This window comes from Paralichthys olivaceus, chromosome 7 (genome assembly GCF_024713975.1).
Source record: "Paralichthys olivaceus isolate ysfri-2021 chromosome 7, ASM2471397v2, whole genome shotgun sequence".
NCBI lineage: Eukaryota > Metazoa > Chordata > Actinopteri > Pleuronectiformes > Paralichthyidae > Paralichthys > Paralichthys olivaceus.
Window position 1 is genome coordinate 14,874,325 of NC_091099.1, and position 22,772 is coordinate 14,897,096.

Sequence of the window (22,772 nt, forward strand, 5' to 3'; positions counted from 1 at the left end):
GTCGTGTCTCGGGTCCACATGTAAAGAAACTCCAGGTTGTGAAGCTGCGTCTCTTCCTCCCTTTGTTTCACGGAGGCTCTCATTACCACGTGGTGCTAACAGATTGCTGGAGCTGCAGAGAAAAGCCATTCGGAGCTAATGAAGCAGCCATCCCCGGATCTGGAGCTGTGGAGCAGCGGAGGAGCACCGAGAGGAGCACCGGCATTTGTCAGCGCTTGACCCCGCGTGGTATTGATTGACAACGCCGCTGCGTGAATGACAGGCCCGACGCGCCGGGACCAATGGGCGTCCGGCGAGTAAGTGCAGCGCGCCGCCATTGGACGAGGCGCCTTAAAGCCGCAGCGTGGTCCCACGTGGGGGCAGAGAGGCGGAAGCTGGAGAAGGAGGCTCAGACATGGCTGATGTTCACATGTTCACATGTTCATATGATCATACGTTCATATCAGACCAGCAGCTCCTCTCTGCTCTCCCGGGCCCCGCACTGCAGCCGCCGCTCACGCATGCCGGCGGGGGGGACTCGAACAGAGACAAACACGTGGAGTCCCTCACGTCGCGTCAACACGGAGGTTATCGACGATCGATTGGTCGGGATCGTGTCCTTCACGGTGCGACGAGGGGAAGTTAAACCCGATCATGGTTTTTACACGTTTTATAACAACGTTGCACAGAATAACACACACACACACACCCCTGCTTCCTTGTATGGAGATACAAATTGAAGTAAGGTTGTTGCACACACGCACACACACCCCCTCCTCCCCCGTCCCACTGGTGGTGCCCCCCCTTCAATGAAATCAACTTTAAAAGACAACACACAGACGAAGCTTGGATGTGGGATTTGTCAGATTTCAGACTCCACCACCGGCACATCCATGTTGTTGTTGTTGTCGGACACGGAGGAAGAGGAGGGTGAGGAGGAGGAGGATGATGATGATGCCGCCGCCTTGTGGATCCGTGCGCGGATGATGTCATGCCTCCTCGCGCCCCACGTGGGGGCCGTCGCTCTCCGATAGGCAGACGTGACCGGGCTCCCTCCGCAGTAATCCGATTGGACGGATCGCGCCGCTTTCACGGGCAGCTCGGCCCCTTCCTCGCCTTGTGCCTGTGTGTGGCAACCGGAGTAAAGCTGGACGACCGAGGGGGGGAAACGCGAGATCGTGGAGAGGACCGTGTTACGCTTTTAAAGAATCCACCGAGCCCGCTCCAGTCGGAAGACAGGATTCTGGAGGCGTACTTTCCGATTTTCTTCCTCCTCTTTTCTGCGGGATTAAGCAGCGACAGAGAGGCGCACATTCCTCGGAGGTAGAAAGTAGTTTATTCGAGCACGACCGCGCCAACGTTCCCCTCCGCCAGTGTGGCCCGGGTGCGCTCCGGAGAGGGAGAGGATGCTTGTCTGGATCCAGCTCGCTCACGTTGGATTAAATGCATGAATTACAGCCGGCTCTGCTGTTTGCCTTCTTCTTCAGGAATACAAAAAAGTCGGACGGACGATCAGCGCGCGCGGGTACGTAGCTGTTGATTTCTCCTTTCTGCGTGTTTTTATTTGAGGGAGGAAGGGGGAGCGGATGTGGCCGCTTTCCATCGCTCGCTCCGCGGCTCCGACCGGCCCGTGGACGTCCTGTACACCCGGGGGGCTGTGCTCGGGTGACGGGGAATACTTGAGTCACAGGGGAGCGGGTTTAACGTCGAAAAGTGGAAGCCTCTGTGCGTGTGTGTGAATTCTTCGTGGTTTAAAATGTGTGAAGCTTCTTTTTGTTGTATTCAGAGCTTCGGTTTAAGGTCATCAAGGACTAACAAGTGCTGCTTTTTAACCCCCCCCCCCCTCATAATAACCAGTTTGTTGCTCGGACTATTTATTAACTGTGTTTTTTTATTATTATTATTATAAATTGTATTTTTTGATTCAATGTTATTATTAAACCGCGTCATTTTTTCCAACACAGGATTTTCTCGACCTCCCCTGCCCCCCACCACCCCCTCTCTCTGAGCACATCTGAAAACCCATCTTTCCCCAAAACGACCTGCACACTGGAGACATAAACAAAGGAGAGGGTTTTTATTTCCCCCCCACAAGATGTATCCACAAGGCCGACATCCGGTAAGCTCTTCCTCTGTATACTTCACTATATGAGCTTTTACATGTTGATGTGACAACGCATGATGTTGTTGACATGGCTCCTGGCTGTGCTGGATCTGCACCCCCCCCCCCCCCCCCCCCTCCATGCAAGCATATTTCTCCACCCTCATAATGCAGCTCATCAGATTTCTATATGGTCATATTATGATGCGTTTATGCTACATCAGAACACGCACTTAGTGGTAAATGGATGCAGATGGTTTTGCACGCCTGGAGATGTTTACTCAGCCGTGCACTAACATATGACTGCTGAATATATGGAGACAGGTGGTGGGTTGCAATACATTTTTGTTGAAAGTGGGTTTCACATTATTCTTCTCCAGTGAAAGCCTTTCTGTGTCATGCTATTAGCTCGTGGAGGTGTGAGGCAGACCCACCTGCTCAGAGTGTCTTGCTTAACTGCAGAGGAGATGTGATCTTGAAAGTGCATCTAATGTGAGAGCTGAGATGATGAATACGTCCTCCTACTAGTACTGGACTCATCGATGTGATTTATCCTTCTTTTTTTTTGTCTTTTAACATCCTTCTTACAGCCTCCACATCAGCCCGGTCAGCCTGGCTTCAAATTCACCGTAGCAGAGTCTTGTGACAGGATTAAAGATGAATTTCAGTTCCTGCAAGCCCAATATCACAGGTAATGATTACAGAGAACATCACCAGAGAAAGACAGAGTCGACACTGACTGTTGAATATTAAAGGACGACATTTGTTTTTCTGACGTCTGCAGGAACGAGAAAAATGACATTTTTTCCCTTCCATACACTGCTGTCAAGTGGTTAAGTGTGTGTGTTATTGAAGTGATAGAGAAGCCTGAAATTGACACCTTGTCTTCTATTTTAGTCTCAAGGTGGAGTATGACAAACTGGCCAATGAGAAGACGGAGATGCAACGCCACTATGTCATGGTAAGATTATGTTACAATAGGGAGCAATTATGGCTTGTTGAAGATCTAGTCGGGGTGGAGTGAGACAGACTATTGTGATCACCTGTGTGGTTAGGGCGGGCTGAGTGTCAGGTACAGACCTGTGAAGGCCCCCAGGGGGGAGGGGGGTTTGATGTAGGTGGTTGTTACGGGGGATCTCTTCCTGACAGGCAGGCGGCTGTGGGCTGCGGCTCCATTATAGCGTGCCCCTGATCTCCAAGGGTCGACTGCAGCGTTGCCCTCTGTGTGTGCTGATCTGATTATTCTCCTAGGAGACACGCTCAGACATATGCACGGCCATAAATTAGGTGTGAGCTGATGGTGGAGGGCCAGAGCAGTGTGTGGGAAAATGCACCACAGCAAACAAAATGGAGGACACAGGAAAACGCTGCAGGTTATTTTGCTAGAAGTCTAAGTCAGATATTGTGGAAACCTTAATTAGTATCCCTTTTAATTTATTACCAGTTTAGAAAAACATAGGTGTGCCTATGATGCAGGAATTCTGTTCAGACGTGACGCAGGAGGTTGTTCAGTGGCAGCGCACTCTGTTGTCCCAGGTAAACACACCAGGGATGACTTAAACCAATAGACGCAGGCTTAAGTTAAACATTCTTTTCACAGGAAAACAACATGTCAGCCTGACAGAGAAGAGGTTAGGTAAACATGTAGGAAAGTATCCCACAGCCAGCACCAGGTGTCAGGTTACGCCACGGCTGTGGGGCTCTGATCTCAGACAGAATGGCTCTCTTGTTTGAGAGTAATTTTCGAAGAAGCTAATGGACTGAATAATGCATTGGCCTCATCAAATAGACGCTGACTGGAAAGCCATTTCTGCCCTGGCTGCCACTTGTGGGCTCCACGGATTACATTTCAGCCAGACAGACTGACCTGGCCTGAAATATCAAGTGTTGAGCAATCGTGTTACGCTAAGTAAACAGACATCCTGGAGATCTGAGAGCTTAAGATGGTGATCAATAAATCAGGGCCCTTCTTCTCTGTGCCCACCCAATAAACAAAAAAAGAGAAAATATCCATTTATTGGATATTTGCTGTCAGCTGCTCAAAGAACTCCTGTTTTGTCTGATTGTAGTTTATCACATCTGCTCACAGGAGATGGATTATATTAAAACCATGGGGTGATGTAATCAGTGTAGCGATCAATAAAAATATTGATTTGTTTATTTTGAAATCTTGGGTTTAAAAAAGAAAACAAAAGCCACTTTTATGTGAATATTTTTGTTTTTAGAAAGAAAACATTTGAACAACCTGTTTGTAAATGTCAACTCTGTTAATCACAATGACATCTTTGTTTTCATTCCAGTATTATGAGATGTCCTACGGGCTCAACATAGAGATGCACAAACAGGTAGGTACCATCATGCTCCTCATATTTTTCAGCTCGTTGGTTTTCCACTGCGTCAGGGGATGCGAGACCCAGGAGGAGCTGCTTACTGGCTGTGAACTGATTTGAGCAGAGTATTGGTAATAGGCTGTGAACAGGTGGAGCTGCTGCAAACAAACAAGGCAGAATCACCACTTGTATAATTCCTGAGACCTTTTTGAAGTTTGCGAGTGGTGTAAAGACAGGATTTGTCTCAGCCTTTTGATAAGATTAAAGGTAGACTTTGGCAGGCTTGGCCTTTGACTTCATGATTAAAAGGAGAGGATTGCTGATAGGTCTCCTGTTTTTAAAATGAACAGTAATTACAAGAGCAGGGCAAAAGTCCTTTTGTCCCTTATTATGCTCTTATCTCCATCAAAAGATCCTATCTGGGATTGCTCCACAGATCAATCACACCGATGCTTGAAGAGATAAAGATCGTATGAATGTGTAATCCTGAGATTCCCATGCACGCTGCTCTTAAACCAGCGAGGCGGTCCCCTGTCTTGTGACAGCCCAGCTTGGCTGAGGACAGAATTCGGGGCATGGTGGATTGGTGCGGGAGGGTGATCCATCAGTGTCTAGGCCCTGTGTCACACTGCCACATGTCTGTCAGGGCTCTGGCTGCTGTGATAGCTTCTGTCAGGCACTTATCGCCAACCAGAGGGGAAGGGGAGGGGGATGGGAGCTGGAGACAAGTTGAAGAATAGAGCTGGGGGAGGGGCGACAGCCCAGCTCTGTGTAAACAGGTTAATCGACTGATCCATTTTAGCGCCTGACTTTTATCAGGAACCTCAACAGAGCTGATGGAAACGCTTGAATAATTCATCAGTGGGGCCCTAACCTGCTGAACGGAGTGTTTGTGAGCAAACAGTGTGGGCCCGTCAGTGCAGCTCCCCCAGCTTAAGGCTCGGGCAGGGGAGGAGGAGAAGATGGGGGAGTGGTTAACATGCAGGGTGAGGATAGATTATTGGATGCACACAGGCATATTATTTTCCTGCCAGGTTATTTATTCCATAGTGAGGAAATCCATTCCTCTTACTGTGCCTTTTTCATTACTGTGCAGGGACATAATTCAGATTTCAGAATGCACACACCGTCGCAGCTCAGATGGACTGATGTGGCAGTGTTATCTGATCCGTGTCTCTCAGGCGTGACAGTATGTGGATGCAAAAGGCTAATTTCTGCCGCGTGATGTCAGCCAGTAATCACCATCATCTGGTGCTTGTTTCCACGAGCTGCACAGAGTTTATGGGCCTGGGTGTTGGTGGGGCTCCGTCAGATTTGGCTGTTACCTGTAGTTGTAACACAGACATGAGAGCCGTGGCTCTGGGAAGCTTTTGCTAAGTAGCAAACTTATCTGCCATACCCCAGGGTCACAGCTAACATGGTCAGCCAGCGGACTGCCAGCTCGGAGCATACAAAAGAGACATGCAGTGAGAAGTGGTTATAGAAACTGGCTCTCCTCCCCATCAAGCTTATATCCCCGTCATGCAGTGGTGGAGGAAATAGTCAACATTTTACTTTATGTAGGGAAGTAAAAGTGAAAAGAACCTGAAAATAAAGTACAGATACATGAAAAAAGTACTGAAGTACAGTAACAAAGTAAATGTATTTTGTTATATCAACCACTGCTGTCATGTGGAAGTGCCCTGGAATTGAGTATTTATATTTAGTTATTTAAGATTTAGCATGATGTTTAGCGTATGTTTGCTGTTTTTGTTGGCTTATTGTTTTTGATTGAAGCCATCCTATGACAGCTGACGGGTTTAATCATTGCAGTGACTCGTGCAGCCTTTCAGGCAGGCTATTGGTTTCCCTGAGATCAATACTGATAACTTCAAATGCCAAACAGAAAAGAATTTGGGAATTGCTTTACATGAACGACTGTGAGGCTTTTTCCACATTTCACTTAAGTGGAAACAAGCGTCACTTAGTACTTGTCTTAATTTTCATCCTAATTTTAAAATCAGGAAACAGGCGATGCCGTCATCTTGGACAAATTGGAGGCCCTCTAAATCTGACTCGTCAAGTATCGTTTATAAATGGATCATGTGACCAGAGCCACCAGTTGTTTTCCCTCTGTATTTAATACTCATCAGAGTCTCCACTCCATTTCGCCACCGCTGATAGCAACAGGCGAATACCTTTCTGCACGGCATTGACAAGCCAGCCTGAGAGTGCTCTTAAAGTGGTGCTACACAGGTCCGAGTACCTGTAATTGTGTAGCAGCAGCGCAAAGCTGGCCTCTCAAGGGCCAAGCTGTCATCTGCTTAAAGTGGCAGCAGCCCCATTTTATCTGCCAGTGGAACAAAAAAAATCCTCACAGCACTGCACTATATCTATTCTGACAGAGGTGGTGAGCTGAGTTGATGCCTTTTCCATGTATTTACATGTTGTGAGACTGCAGAGGCTGCCAGTTGTTTAGGGCACAGTGGATCAGCCACCTCCTGACCTCTCCCAGCCAGCTGTCACCATGACACTAAGCTACAAAGCAATGGACTTTTCGCTCAAGGCCTTTTCACAAATCCTGTCAAATGTTCGACTGCTATTGACATGGCTTATCTCAACAAACATGGATTATACATCGGTAGCTTTTCAACTATTTCTGAGGGCCTTCTCGAGCTGTTGAAGAGCACTTACTACATTGCATTAATACTAATGCCCATAAAACCGTCATCTAACCCTTCCATTGCTTCATCGGTTGTAGGTCACATTTATTGTGTGTCAAAGGAGACTCGGGTTCATTGTCCTTCTTGTCTGCAGACATTAATCAATTTGTAATCAGCGTTATCTCATGCACTGTTGTACTTTCCATAACACATGCTACCACATGTTTGTTTCACATTATTACCTCTGATCCCAGGCTTTACGTTGTTTCATCTGATATTTCATCTTTAGCTGGTTGTTTGTCCTGCTGGCTTGCCCGGCTAAGTGGCTATCTGTGTTGCAGCTTGGGTCAGCAGGTCTCGTTCTGTTGGACATTACTCTCCAATCTCTCTGGCTCGGCTCAGAGGTAATATGTCTGGCTGCCAAAACTGCCTGGCATTTCTGCCATGTGTAATAAATAAGCTGGCAGTCTGCAAAGTACATTGTGTGTGCAGCTCCAAATGAAAAATCGGAGAAAATCCCTGTGATGTGTTTGTGTTCCGCAGTGGCCCTGGGTTGAACTGCAGCTCATAAATTCCATAGATGATGTAGCTTTGGCACTGTTATTTTTCTGCTCCCAGTGCTGAGCTTGAACCTGAGAGTCTCGTCTCCCAACTAGAGGAAGAAGGGAGGAAGCAGAGCAAGCTGGCTGTGTGGTGTTTTTATAGGGGAAGGGGGGTCGGATCACACCTCCTCCCACTGCTCTTATATTTTCACCATTCATTTGCTACTTTCATGTGATCGACAGGCTGAAAATTCAATTTAATGACCTGCCTCCAAGCACGTAATATGATTTTAAAGCCTGTTACGGTCAAGCAGAGGTGCCATTTGCATAATGATCCCAGCAAGATAGGGCTGCAGCCGTTGCCATGGCAGTTGGTAGACAAGCAGAAGAATGGAGAGAGGGTTGAGGGGCTGGATGGGAGGTTGGGAGGGTGGTGCGCTGGGCAGCTGATTGCAGTGAGAAATGGCCTGGCTTTCAGTGTTGAGAAGACAGAGCTCCATCCCTGCGCTCCTTACATTTCCAGGCTGGTTGGCTCTCTTCTAATGGTATTGATCAAAGAGTTGAGGTGTGTTACCCTGGAGGTCATTATGGTTTCTAATCTTTGCTCAATTTGCAGTTATAACCCTTTAATGTAAACTGCCTTCACCATCACATGTAAGTAAACAGCGCCATCTGGTTAGTGGGCCTCACTTCCTGGGGTGTGGTTGTGTGGTTTAACTCAGAGGTTAACTGCAGGACATCACAGTTGCAGATTGAGGGGAAGAAGGGCAGAGCGGGAGAGGATCCTCTCAACTCAGCAGCACTTTGCCTGCTCATATCCGTTTAGCATGGAGTGCACTCTCAGCACAGCTGTGCTCCATCCCCCTGGGCTCTCCTAATGTTTTAAATATTTCAAATGTCAATATCACGCTGTTTAGAGGATGTCGAGTCAAGCAGTTCTGATTGCCGCAGCAATTGACTTAATCGGTGTAAACATTAGAGGCGGGGTTATATGAAGTCACTGGCTGTTTCATACTTTAATTTTTGCTCCCCTTTTGTTTTCTGCAGACGGAGATTGCCAAACGGCTCAACGCAATTTTAGCTCAAATTATGCCTTTCCTGTCTCAAGAGGTGAGTTTTCAATGTGGCTCCCAAACAATGTCACAGTTTAATGCTAAAATAAAGTTATCCGTTGTAGCATGCATTCTAAAGATACTACTTCAAATCAGTTTCGGGCCAAGCAGTTTGGGAGTAATGTGTTTGGCATTTGCTGTTGCTTTTTAAATGGCAGCAGTGCTGTGAAAATTAAGTGTGAAAGTAACACATAAGTGAGGTGGAATAAGTGGGCGTGTGATAGATGTGCACTAATCTTTTGTAAATGTCTCCCCACAGCACCAACAGCAGGTTGCTCAGGCAGTGGAGCGGGCAAAGCAGGTGACTATGACTGAGCTGAATGCTATCATCGGGGTACGTGGACTTCCCAATCTGCCTCTCACCGTGTGTATACCCCCTTTTTTATTCCTTTATTTGACCTTGGTTAGGGGCAAACCTGCACATAAGATAATCACTAGCTGTTAATTGTATTTTTCAACATACTGTACATGCCTTCTTCATTCAGCAAATATTATGTTGATTTAATGTGATACTTCACCTGCTAAAGTTAAGCTGCTTTCAGACATGCACTGAACTGCGGATAATCTCCTGAAAATGTCCATGAGAGATGAATATGAGAACACAAATGTCGGGTTCAGTTGCTGCGGACATTCTCTGGAGTTTATCCTGCCAGCTCCCGGGTAAAAACTCATGAGCCCCTGTGAAAGCACAGGAGGAGATTATTCTGAGGAGGAACCTAAAAAAAACTAAAAGAATAAGAATTTCTCAGAATAAAAAAGAGGTACCATACATGTAAAGACGCAGATGAAGACCTCAACTTGAAAGGACAACAAGATTCGAGAAATTTCAGTACTCTGTAAACAAAAACTTGTGATCTCCACAGCGGTATTTATATGTTATATTCTGCCTCTGCATGGTGTGCCATCTCTCGCCGGAACACCCCAGAGACTAATTTGTTGTTATTAATGCGTCTGACTGGAGAATCTCCTGATGCATATGTGAAAGGCAAACTCCAGAGAAAGTTCAGACTCGATTGTGGCGAAACATCCTCCACAGTTCATGTCTGAAAGCAGCTTTATTGTGCAGATTTGCCTCTTCTTGAATCAAATGTGTAAATTTTTTTGTTTCATGCCATATTCACCAATACATTTATACTATATACACAACAAGTGTAGCCCTCAAGAGCCGGTTTGTTGTTCCAGCTCTGGTCTCGCAGGCATCTTCACTGCCTCGTTGTGTGTTTATAAATGCGAGCCGGAGAGCTCTTGAGATCCTCCTCGCAGCACGTATTGCTTTAATTGGCTAAGGTTTTAACGAGGAGCCTCATCCCTCACTGCTGACCTGGATAGCTGTGGGAATTGGAAGGCTGAGCGTGAGCAGAACGCAGCCTGTGCTGCTCTGAGCTCGCTGAGATACAGACAGCAGTCAGCAGTCTCAACTCTGCCGCTAAGCTGTTTTCTCTGCACACTGCAGCACCGAGCTGTATGGTGTTCATCACGCTTTCAAAATACCACCTGCTCGTCACTGATCAGCGGTGATCGCCCTGCCCTTCTGAAAGAGAAGTGATTGGTCTCCCTTTCAATACAAAGCTCCAGCCATCACTGATCTTATTACTACAGTTGAATGTTGCAGAGTCTTTAGCATGCGTAAGAGGCCTGCCCAGAAGGCTGACTTGATGACTCCAGGCACATTCAATAGGTGGTGGGGAGCTGTTTGTTTTTATCAGCTGGACTGAAACAGATGCTTTATTACACTCTCACCAAAGCAGAGCAGCTGCAAGGAGCAGTTGTTCCCTAAGAAAAGCAAATTTGATTTGTGGCTCCTTCCTGTGTATGTGTGCTCTCACATTGGGAACAATGTAACATTAGTATTATTGGCTGTACTCTTTAATCTGTGGCTGTGATCTTTTCACCATGACTCTTTGTTGGTCTTCATCTATAATTGAAAAATTAGCATCTACATTTTATAAACTATTTGACAGCACAGAAGGCTGACTCGCCAATTCCTGATCCCAGTATGTGGCAGTGTTTGGCACCTCACCCTGATTTATGAAACACTTCGGCCTCCTCCCAAGTCACGCTGCTTGCTCGTGTCAGAGGAGGTGGAAATGTAGCTACTGTATGTTTTACGAATACCCTTCCATTCGTTATTCATTGAGGAGCTCTGTAGGCATGCCAAAATCCTCATGCATATTGTAAAGCAAGGTGGGGTGAAAGAGCGTGCCAGGCAGACAGACAGCATCCAGATGCATGCCTTATTGATGGGGCTGAGGGCCATTAATAGGATGTAACTAGGGCAGCTGCTCGTGTTGAGATGAACCTGACTGGTGGTGCTTCCTGTTTGACTAGAAAACACATGAAAATATCCAGATAAGCCCACTGTTATCCCTGCAAGTGGCCACCTGGATAAACCCACACTATGGCTTTGTTTTAAATGGCTGCCGAACAACGTGTAAAAAGATTTTTCTTCCCCCAACCCCCAATTTCAGTGAACAACATTGAAAAGAAAACATCCAGGTCAGCTATTGCCCTGACCGTTGTCTGTCCTCCTTTTCAGCAAACTATTGTTAATGGACACATCTGGGCTTGAAGTGCTTGTGCTTGTTGCATGGCATTTCTCCTACCCAAGTACTATGCATTTCACAATAGTTTAGGTAGTACACTTGAGACCACTTTAATACATCTGCTCATTTCTGCCTTTGTGTGTGGGTCTTATTTTTTCCTGTAGCTACACTAAGTCTGGGAGAAAAGGGGCAAAGAGTAGGTCTTTATCTTGAAATATTAAATTAGTGGAAATAGGCCAGACTCCTTTCTTTATTTATTATTGTCTTCATTTATGGGCCTCTAATGAGGGCTCTTGCTGATCAACCATGCATATTACCCATCAGTGCCTCATTAAACACAATGAGCAAGGATGGCTCTCCCCTGCCAATGAACTGGCTCCTTAATTTCCCTCATGGACACAATATTATAACACACTCACTTTCTCGCTCGCTCTCCTGTCTCACTCACTCTCTCTGCCCTGGGTATATTTTGTAATTGGATTGACATCTGTCCTATGGAGCAAAGGACAAGGTTGCAAGTTAAAAACCTTACTATCTTCCAATCTTGTCCTCTCCTCCCCCAGGGCACATAATGCAGAAAGCAAGATGCAATTAAAAAAAGCCCTCCATTCATGATTTTTTTTAATAGACCATTGATTGATTATCTGTCTTATAAAGTAAATTTAAAAACAAATTGCTACTGAGTTGATGTATTTTTCACTATGCGTTGGACACATTCACCCCATTGTTGCACCACTGTGATTTACTATGACCAAAATTGCCTAATATTCCTCAAATGGCCATAAATGGTCAGTGATGGAAGTGCGTCTTGTAAAAGACGGGAGGTACATGCTGTAACAGCAGCTGAATTATTCAGCGGGCTTGTAGAGGAGTAATAAATTGCTGATGTTTTTATTGGTGTCTCAGCTAAGTATTATTTAACCTTGCTTTAAACTGCTTACTTCCATGCTGAGTGCCTTTTAACTCCCATCCATTTCCCTGTGCCTTTCAAATATTGATGGTGAATATTGGAGGGTTGAGTGAGTGCCAGCATGGGACCCCTGGTCCAGGCTCCCAGAGCAGCCTTCCAGATGTACACGCACGCACTCACACACACACACACACACACACACACACACACACACACACACACACACACACACTTACACTCACACTTGAATACGCAGAGTGAGAGCGAAGGCGTGCCAGCTTCTAGCACTTACTGTTCTCTGTGTCTTTAAGTTTGGGTGTGCAAATGATTCATGTTCTTTTAATCCAAGAATGTGAATATGAGAGGAGTGAATAGATGTCGGCTGTGGTTTTTAAAGCGCTAAAAAAACAGGTAGTTGTTTAGCCCACAGGCTGACAGATTCCCACACAGCTTCATGTTCCTTAAGAGGATTGCTCAACTCACTGGTGGCACAGGAGTGAGGAGTGCTGTGGTGCTGCAGTATGAAATGCGCTAGTTTGCCCAAAGTGAAATATTCCCTCTGCGTGAAGCGGTGGTTGAATCAGATTTTTGCTCTTGGTCATAAATGTAGAATGAAAAATATTCCCATCATTTTGTTTTTGACTCATCGTGCACTGCTAACCCTGTGTGACTGAGCGCCTCCTGCCCTGTGCATCATGCGTTCAGACGTGTTGAGCAGACGATTGTGAGTCATAACTTCTACTCTCCTCAGCACAGATCTGGGGCTTATGCTACCCTGGCCTGGTATGGAAATAGCTCTGAGGGGGATTGCTGTCAGATCCTGACAGTAATAGATGTGTGAATGTGCTAATATCATATGGGGTTCAAGTGATCAGCCTCATGTTTAGTGTGTGGTTTCGCCTTGCCTTTTCCCTCCGACCCACTCGGTTTCTGTCTGTCTGTTTCCCCTGTCTACTTACAGCAGCAGCAGCTCCAGGCACAGCACCTCTCCCATGCGGCTCACGGGCCTCCGGTCCAGCTGCCACCTCACCCCTCAGGCCTGCAGCCGCCCGGCCTCCCGCCTGTGACGGGCGCTGGATCAGGCCTGCTGGCACTTGGCGCACTGGGCAGCCAAGCCCACCTCCCCGTGAAGGATGAGAAAAACCATCACGATCTGGAGCACAGAGGTGAGGAGTTGAACACGTGTGGCATATGGCTGTCCAATTAGGCATTCGCTGCTAAAACCAGTTTGTTTAGAAGAATTAAAATTTGTATTAATTTCAACATTGTCACATAGATGTTAAACAGGGAAAAACCAATTTGGTGCGGCATGCTTCTCACTCTATAGAGCCGAATCCTAGGCCCCTTAGGTGTGCAGCACATCCTGTCTGTTCACATTCTGTCTGGGTAATGAGCTGGTACATTCCCAGCCCATGACTGTATAAGCTATTCAACAGCCGAACACACGGTGATAAGAGGGGCCATGTGCCCTGCAGATGATTCTCACACGTTCAACCAGAAGCATCTGTTATGATACGCTAACTGATGTGTGTTTCTCTTTGCTCCACTTGGTTTCATCATCACCTCGGCCGCCATTTTCATGTCTGCGATACAGAGAACGCGGTGAGTGTCCAAACCCACAATTGTATTTATATTTTTATTTGCAGGGCTTGTTGTTTGTTTTTTTTATATGTATTCGTAAAATAAATTAATTTACATTTAATTTAAGTAAAATTCTTGCTTTGCATATTACTGTGAATAATGTGCCTTGTTGTAATCTGCTGTCAGTAAAATTATTTGTTTGAAATGTAAGTCCTGTGTGTTTCATCCAGAATGGAAATAACTGGTATCATGCTTGAGAGATTAGAAGTCTTGTAATTTCATCACATTTGCAGAAAGACTTGGACTTCCCCTTCTTAAAGGATTTATTCTATCCCTTCTACTGTCTGTATTGTTTACCAACTCGCTTTTTCTGATCTCTGGCATGTGATGAATATTTATGAACAAAAAATGGAGGATTGTTTTTGTTTTCCTCTCCACCCTGTCTGGCTGGAGCTGCTAAAGCATTTGATTTGAATGGCTGCGATCTCTGATGGCTTGTGATGGGCTGGTGAGATTGTGTTTCTGTAGGCCAGCCTGGCTGAATGGGTGCAGTCATGTCTGAAGAAATGGAACTCCTGGGGCGATTAGCAGGCCTGTTTTGTTTCTGCGCTCTTGTCCCAGGTCATCTGATAGCAGAGTGGTGACTTTGGTTAATGAGTCACGCTAAGCATCTCTTTAAAAGTCAGCCATTATGCAGACAGTGGCCCTTTGCCCAGACTGCTAGTCCATCGGCCATTGTTCACGTCTCTGGGCTGCTGCTGACATAGTCCGTGTCGTTGCTTTGGTCCTCAGAGGAAGGGGACAGGGAGAATCAAGAGGACTTGGCAGGTTGCAGGCAAATGGCAAACTCCTGTGAAAGCTGCTGGACACCTGCCTAGTTCCTCCAATTTTGCTGGCGACAGGAGTGAGCTGTCCCAGCTTGTGTGGGCAGGCAGGCTCCATGAAGAAGCGGCAGTCAGTCCCACGCTGCCGTGCCCACTGGCAGGATATAGATTCCCTTTCTTTATCGGAGCTCAAAGCCTGAGCTGACATGGTTCCTAAGCACGCTGCAGCAATTGATGCCCAATGCCCACAACATACAGTCACCCCTTCTATTTCTCTGTCTCTCCTCCCCTCTCTCTCTCACGCTTAGCCTGACTGACTCCAGAGAAAAGGCCCTCTGTTCAGCCACAACACACTGCTCATGTCCCTGTGAGGCTGTTTGTTGTCCAGTTATGAGGAGGAGGGAGCCCAGCTCAGAAAACAAGCCCCCTCCCCTTTCACTTCAGATAACGGCCCATTCTGTTGCATGGCCAGGGACAGGCTTGTGTGTGAGATTGGGCTTGGCTGGTGTCAGGGTACTGTGAGGAACAGGCCTGCAGCTGCATTTTAAGAGTCTGCGGCATCCTTAGTTTTGTGAATGAGGCATGTTTTTAGTGTTTGCATTGGCATAGTGTGTTCTGTGTGGATTTGTAATGGCTGAATGACTCACTACTTTCTTTTTACGATGGAAGACAAAATGGTAATAAAGTGTTTGGTTTTCCCTTTGCAGAATAACTCAATATCCCCATCAGAAAGCTTACGCACAGCCAGCGAGAAGCACCGCAGCTCCTCTGACTACAGTTTGGACTCGAAGAAACGCAAAGTGGACGAGAAGGACAGCATGAGCAGATATGTAAGACACTGAAGGAATTAATCTACGTTTATAGAAATACACTTAAGCTGCTTTCAGACATGCACTGAACCCTGGATAATCTCCGGAGGGGCTCTATATGAAAGCACAATTGGCTGTGGGAGAGTCACTGGACTTTCTCTTGAGTTTCTACTGCCAGCCCGTAGTATAAACTTCAAGCCAATGTCCAAGCCAATGTGAGCCAACAGCAGGAGATTCTCCAGATGTTTCACCGCGAGTGAATAGGCGTGTTGATGACATATCTAACATGCTAAAGATGCAAAACTGAAAAAACTGAACAAATACATGACATCCTGCCTCCTGCCTACTGCACCACCCCTTAGTTTAACATCTGGAGATTTCTGTGTTGTTGTGAACACTTCTGAGAATCTCCTGCTGCATTGTTCATTTGTGAAAGGCAAATTTCAGAAAAGGTCTGGACCAAATTGTGGGACGCTCTCCACAGTGCAGTTCTCAATACGGCTGAAGTATTCCTCAAGCCTTCCCGTAGTCAGACATATTTAATTGATTTCATTAAGAAAGATTTATTGAGGTGACTAATTTTCCAATTAACTTAACAGGACAGTGACGGAGAGAAAAGTGATGACCTGGTGGTAGATGTGTCTAATGAGGTAAGCAGTGCAGCATGACATTGTAAATGACACATGTGGTTGTGGAGTGAGATGAGACACTTGCATAAATGTGATTTTTTTTCCCGCTGTGTTCCTCTAGGACCCCACCACTCCGCGGGCAAGCCCGGTGCACTCTCCACCTGAAAATGGCATTGACAAGCCCCGCCCTCCAAAGAAGGACACACCCAACAGCCCTGCATCAGTGGCATCGTCTGGAAGCACCCCGTCGTCTAAGGCCAAGGAGCTCAGTCATGTAAGACATGAAGAGAGTTACTAACAAACTGGGACAGAAAGAGGCTTAAATTGCAGAGCGAGCAAAGGGATATGTGCAAATAAATCTAGGACGTTTTCTGCAGTGGATTAGGAATGACTGTCAGTGCTTTAAGTGCATGACTAAACGTCAGGGATAATATTGTCCCGCATCAGGATCAGTCAGGTCTTCTCTGTTAATAGCTCAATGTATTTAACTATTCCAGGATTTTTTTCTCTCCCTCTGCCTCACTAAAAGATTAAAGCCAAAGTAGTAAGGGGATAAAAAACAGCCCCATCTCCATTGTGGCCATAATAGGTTTTGGAATAAATAGCAGTTTTTGGCTCTACAGGACTATGAGTGTTGTCAGAATTAGATTGGATTAAGTTCAGTTTGCTCTCAAATTGTCTGCACAGTGCCTGGGTTCTGGGATTATGAATGTTCTTGCTCTCTCGTTCCCTCTCGGCAGAATGACAAATCCTCCACGCCTGGCCTCAAGTCCAACACTCCCACCCCTCGCAACGATGCCCCCACCCCAGGCACCAGCTCCACTCCCGGCCTCAGACCCATCCTGGGCAAACCCCCAGGCATGGAGGCTCTCGGTTGGCACCATTCTCTTTTCTCCCATAGCAACTGAGATTATCTTTTTCCATCCCTCCTCCAATAAACTGTTGTTAACATACCAATATGCTTTTCCTGTCTTTGTTTGCAGCAGCACCAGCTTTGCGTACCCCTCTGTCCATCGCAGGCTCTTACCCTACCCCCTTTGCCATGATGGGCCATCATGAAATGAATGGAGGTCTGACTAGTCCTAGTGTATATGCTGGTCTGCACATCTCGCCTCAGATGAGTGCTGCAGCAGCTGCAGCCTATGGACGCTCCCCTATGGTAACATCCTTTTCTGCCGCTGTATTTGAGATCAGCCAGAATGTCAGGTCAGTAACTGATCATTAAAATCTTTTCTTGTTGTATTTTAGGGGTTTGATCCTCACACCCACATGAGAGCACCAGGCCTTCCAGCCAGCCTCACATCCATTTCTGGGGGGAAACCGTAAGTGTCTCACCAAAGGTGTTATTCTCAGACATCTTAAAACCCTGTACAGATGTAAGACACTAAAAGGTCTCTGTCTTTTCCTACAGGGCTTACTCCTTCCACGTTAGCGCAGATGGTCAGATGCAGCCTGTGCCCTTCCCACCTGATGCCCTGATTGGCCCCGGTATTCCTCGCCACGCCCGTCAGATCAACACACTGAGCCACGGCGAGGTGGTGTGCGCTGTTACCATCAGCAACCCTACACGCCACGTCTACACTGGTGGCAAAGGCTGCGTCAAAATCTGGGACATTAGCCAGCCCGGCAGCAAAAGTCCTGTGTCCCAACTGGACTGTCTGGTGAGGAGGCTGCACTCTCACGTTTGACTCTGCACATCTTTTCACTTACTTCATTTTGTATATCTAAAGGGGATGAACCGTTTTTAAACTCAAGCAATTGTTTTGCATGAGGACAGTTTGACAGCGAATGTACTGTTACTCAAATGCTGTTACTCAGAGTTTGTATTAAATAGAAAAAGGTTTTGGCAAGAACTGAGGGGAAAATGATAAACATCACACAACATTTCCCCAAAAATGACATGAAATGTTTACCGAACCAGATAAACGTGTGAATACATTAAACTAAAAACCAGTCCACTCAGTTCAGACCAGTTTTGAGAAACCCTCAGTTTGGTTTGTTATGACAGAACGATTTTCATCCTCTTTCCCACTGATTTCTTCCTAAATCTATCTGTAGCTGCACTGCCCTGAACACGTATTGATTTGTTTTTGTCCTCTGTGCAACAGAACAGGGATAACTACATCCGCTCTTGTAAGCTACTGCCTGATGGTCGCACATTGATTGTTGGAGGCGAGGCCAGCACATTGACCATCTGGGATCTGGCCTCTCAGACACCCCGCATCAAGGCTGAGCTCACCTCCTCAGCCCCGGCCTGCTACGCCTTGGCCATCAGCCCTGACGCCAAAGTCTGCTTCTCTTGCTGCAGTGATGGAAACATCGCCGTTTGGGACTTGCACAACCAGACTCTCGTTAGGTGGGAAAATAAAATACTTATTCACTCTGTGTGGGCTTTGGCCCTCAACTGGATTGCTGCTATGTGTGAGTAATTTTAAACGAGGGTGTCAATAAATGTTTGTATGCTGTCTGACTTTGATTGCAGGCAGTTCCAAGGTCATACGGATGGTGCTAGCTGTATCGACATATCCCATGATGGCACAAAGCTGTGGACAGGCGGTCTCGACAACACTGTTCGCTCCTGGGATCTGAGGGAGGGACGACAGCTGCAGCAGCATGATTTCACATCACAGGTACAGCAAATAAAAATATGGAGAAACATGGAGGAGATGATAACACCCACAGATAAACTTATCAAGACCCAAGGTGCCATATAAAACGCACTCAAAACTGTTGGAAAACAACCACCTAAAACTGAGGGACAGAATTTTTCATTTTTACAAAAACTGTTCTTACTTGGCCTCTGAAGCAGATAGAGACATGAAATTTAAAAAAAACATTTGATAGCTTAAACATTTGGCTTTTCCCTTAACTTGGTGAACATTTAAAAAAGAAAAAGAAAGCCGGCTAACTCACCTAGATCCCCCCCTACCTCAAACATGTCCTTTACTGACTGAGCCTTGTTCAGCAGGCCAGGTCTAATCCTAATCTTCTTCATTGTTATTTTCATCGTTGTTCATGTCTATGAAACATGGCTGTCATCTGCCTCCATATGACTCCTGTCGCTTCAACGCATTTTAAGAACGCTAAGAAACAACTACATTTCCCAAAATGCATTTTCCCTTTTCCGCGAGTATTTCATTAAATCATGATGTATTTCAATAGTCACATGTCTTGAAAATGAAGACATTTTAGATGAGATGCAGACATGTCTCATCGGGCTCTGAAGGGAGAAGCAAGCAAACGTTGGACCGGATTTTAAAGGTATATACTAGGCCTGGGCCGATAATCAATAAATCAATTAATCGCACGATAAATTAAAATGAACTCGATAATTTTGCCGGCCTCGATATATCGCCATGTGCATGCATGTTTGTTTTCCTCGTCTCTCGCCTCCAAGCAGGCCGGATGACAAGAGGGTTCACTCTGTGCTCGGTCTCAACACCTGGGGGCGTTTGTTGCGGAATGAACTGAGTGAACCCTCTTGTCAGTCATCCAGCCTCTTTGTCTCTGTGGGGGGAGGCGGGGCCGCTAGCATTAGCCACACATGCTACACATACAGAGTGCAGTGAGTGAGCGTCGTGCGGAGCAACGCAAGGAGAAAAGATGATTGCAAAGTCAAATGCCACAGCCCCGGTGTGGGAATATTTCGGCTCCAAACCGAATGAGCAAGGGGGGGGAAACAAAGTGCAGCTCGAGATGCAGAGCCTTCGTCCCAACAGTCAACACTCACTCAGGCGTTTGGTCGACAAAGTAAATATAAACAGAACAGCGCAAAATGGTGTGCGCTCATTGAAAGTGAAGTTCGCTACATCGCAAAAGGTAAAAAACACTGAGAAATAAAAGTTTATTGTCTTTGAAAGGGTGTCATTATTATGATATATTATCATGTTGACAATAATATCGTTTATCGGCAATAATTCGTGTGACAATATATCGTCCAGCAAAATTTGTTATCGTCCCAGGCCTAGTATATACAGGCACCTGACGCACCCGCCTCTAAATGGAATGTCTTCTTGTCTCATTTCCAGATCTTCTCCTTGGGCTACTGTCCGACCGGAGAGTGGCTCGCTGTGGGTATGGAGAGCAGTAACGTGGAGGTGCTCCACCACTCAAAGCCTGACAAATATCAGCTCCACCTGCACGAGAGCTGCGTCCTCTCTCTCAAGTTCGCCTACTGTGGTAAGAACACATGATGATAATGTCAACCAACTGTACTTCACCACAGAGGGACCTTTTTAATGACCTTTTATTTAGTGCTAACAGTGCAGAGCCTTTTCTTACAGATGTCTCTTGCGTTCTCAAGGTTACAGACTTGGCAACTCTTCATTCACAGGTTTTGTTTCCCAGCATGTCTCTCAGTTCAAAGAATTCTGATTGCACTGTTGTTGTTCTGCAGGTAAATGGTTTGTAAGCACTGGGAAGGACAATCTGTTGAATGCTTGGAGGACTCCTTATGGCGCCAGCATATTCCAGGTATGTAGATCAATACACCCTGTCTGCAGCCAGGCCAAAAGTATGCACTGTTGTCTCTGAGAGGAAGGGCACAGCGACCGCTGCCTGACAGGACTCTCCAATCAGTGAAAACCGAACCTGAATTATTGACCTGACAAAGAAGTCGTTTTGAGTGGCATCCTGCCAGAACTTGATGTCACTGCAATCTAATCTTGCCCTGTAGTCAGCTAATCTTCTCCATTTAACTTCAAATGCAGTTGAGCATGTTAACTCCCCCCAAGACTAAATTGATTCTTTATCTTCTTTTCTCGAAACAGTCCAAGGAATCCTCATCTGTCCTGAGCTGTGACATCTCGACAGACGACAAGTACATTGTGACAGGCTCTGGTGACAAGAAGGCCACTGTGTATGAAGTGATCTACTAGAGCGGACTGCTTTGGATCAGAGCATGTTCATGCTCAGGAACAACAGACTCCATCTACCTTCCCTCACAAAGACAGCATGGATGTTGCCTGCAGCCCCGGGGGGGGGTTGGGCAGGAGGTTTGGCAGTGCCAGACTGAAATGGACGTCGGTGCCCATGTGGCCCTGGATGCCGTGTCCTTCGGCTCTGCCCTTCCTCACTTGTACAGCGAGTGCAGATCCCCAAGGCACTAAGAAGAAAATAATGTCTTGCTGTTTTTCTGTTTGTTGGATATTTCTTTTTTTATTCGTCCTTTTTAATGTGGAGATAAAGTTCCATGACACAACTAGAAGCGGTGCTTCATTTGGAGCTTATCCTTGGAGGTCCTGTGAAAAGTGTACATAATGGAGTAATAAAAGGCCTTTTATAGATTTATATTTTGGTGTCCAGTTACGCTTGTGATGGTTCTTTCTTGTTCTCTCCGTGATTCTCTGTTCCCTCTGGGGATGGAAATTAGATTAGGACTTTGTAAGAGGATATTCTATTTCAGTTTTTCCCCTCCTCCGCTTTTTTTCACGTTCGTTGTCCAGAATGACCTTTTCGGAAATCTAATTTGGATTTTTTTTTCCTCCCTGACAACAGCTTTTTTTTCTTCGCTATTTGCTGTAACACACAACACAGACGTTTGTCCAATGGATTTTTAGCAGTGGAGAATTCTGGAAATGTCCTTTTTTTTCAGACTGGAAGATGGAGAAAAATCAGGGTTTCCAGTTACTTCTACCCTTTGGCTCTGATGAGCAGAAATTCAGCTTTGAAATGAAGACCTATCCCTGAACACTGGCTACTCTCAGTAACATTAAAATGGATAATTATCAACTGGAGGACTGGTGGATTTCATGGAGAAGCAGCTGTGACTTGAGTTCAGTCTGGTTACACAACTATTGTATGAATCTTCATTTTTCCACACAGCAGTTTAGTCATCAGTCTGTAAGAGTTGATTATTGCCTCTCTTGTTTGACTCTCTGTGACTGATGTGCAACACCTAAACCGTTACTCATAATGGTGGCAGGCAAAGCCACAACCCCATTTGACTTTTTGGGTATGCTCTGTTTGCTTTCTTCGGTATTTCATAATATTCCACTACAGTCTTCTCATAGACATGACTGGTCTCTGCATAAACACACATTAGACTGGGTAGCATACACGTGTCGTCATCCCTAAGGATTGTACAGTTGACAGTTGTTGATGAATCAATAAACTGTTTTTCTATAAAATCATCCTGACTGAATTTCTAAAACGCTTGTTTTAAAATAAGGGTGTGACGTTTTGGTAAATATGTGTTTGCATTTTTGTCAAGAGTTAGTAAAAGAAGATTAAATATGTCTCGTCTGTACCAAAAGAAACAAACTACCCTCAGAATCTGATTAGCTTAACTTGGCATAAAGACTAAAAACAACTAGTAGCCAGGCTCTGTTTGAATGCAGCAAAATCCACCGACTTGCAACTCAGTAATTAACACTTTTATTCAATTTTATTATTTTTTTTATTGGTATCTAAAGTGTAAACTAGTTAGTGCCTAACTAACAAATAGTCTGAAAATTTACCAGCTGTGAAACCACACTGTTGTTTTCACACTTTGTTTTTTTAAGTTAAACAAGCAACATAAATGTGTTAACTGGTATTACTGGTAGTACTGCGGTGGGTCTTGCTGTTTCCCCCTGTTATGTTCCTCCGTTATTGAACGTCTCATATAACTCTTGCCAAATAAGCAAACACGTAAATTTCAGATGTAGAGGGAGGTATATATTTGTTGTTGTGCTGTAGCCTGCAGTGGGATAGAGAGCATGACCTGGCTAGAGCTGCTATTGTTGACCCGGCCTGTCTTGCCATGCTGAATGTTTCTTGGTTCTAGGTAT

General features: G+C 45.7%; 1 protein-coding gene across 2 annotated transcripts; it reads left to right on the forward strand.

The window, feature by feature from the left end:
- The first annotated feature begins 1,948 nt into the window (after positions 1–1,948).
- On the forward strand, positions 1,949–22,130 carry tle3a (TLE family member 3, transcriptional corepressor a). 2 transcript variants are annotated; one of them, XM_069528391.1, is made up of 20 exons: positions 1,949–2,098; positions 2,671–2,771; positions 2,978–3,041; positions 4,381–4,425; positions 8,642–8,704; positions 8,966–9,040; positions 13,121–13,341; position 13,767; positions 15,272–15,394; positions 15,973–16,023; positions 16,124–16,276; positions 16,743–16,875; positions 16,986–17,161; positions 17,251–17,324; positions 17,414–17,663; positions 18,111–18,358; positions 18,485–18,632; positions 20,031–20,181; positions 20,399–20,475; positions 20,772–22,130. In XM_069528391.1, exons 1-20 carry the CDS (start codon positions 2,075–2,077, stop codon positions 20,877–20,879), a joined length of 2,286 nt encoding a protein of 761 aa, XP_069384492.1. In that variant the 5' UTR covers positions 1,949–2,074; the 3' UTR covers positions 20,880–22,130. The 2 variants fall into 2 exon arrangements, with proteins under 2 accessions (XP_069384492.1, XP_069384493.1); XM_069528392.1 differs by having other exon boundaries at positions 16,989–17,161.
- Positions 22,131–22,772: the final 642 nt, after the last annotated feature.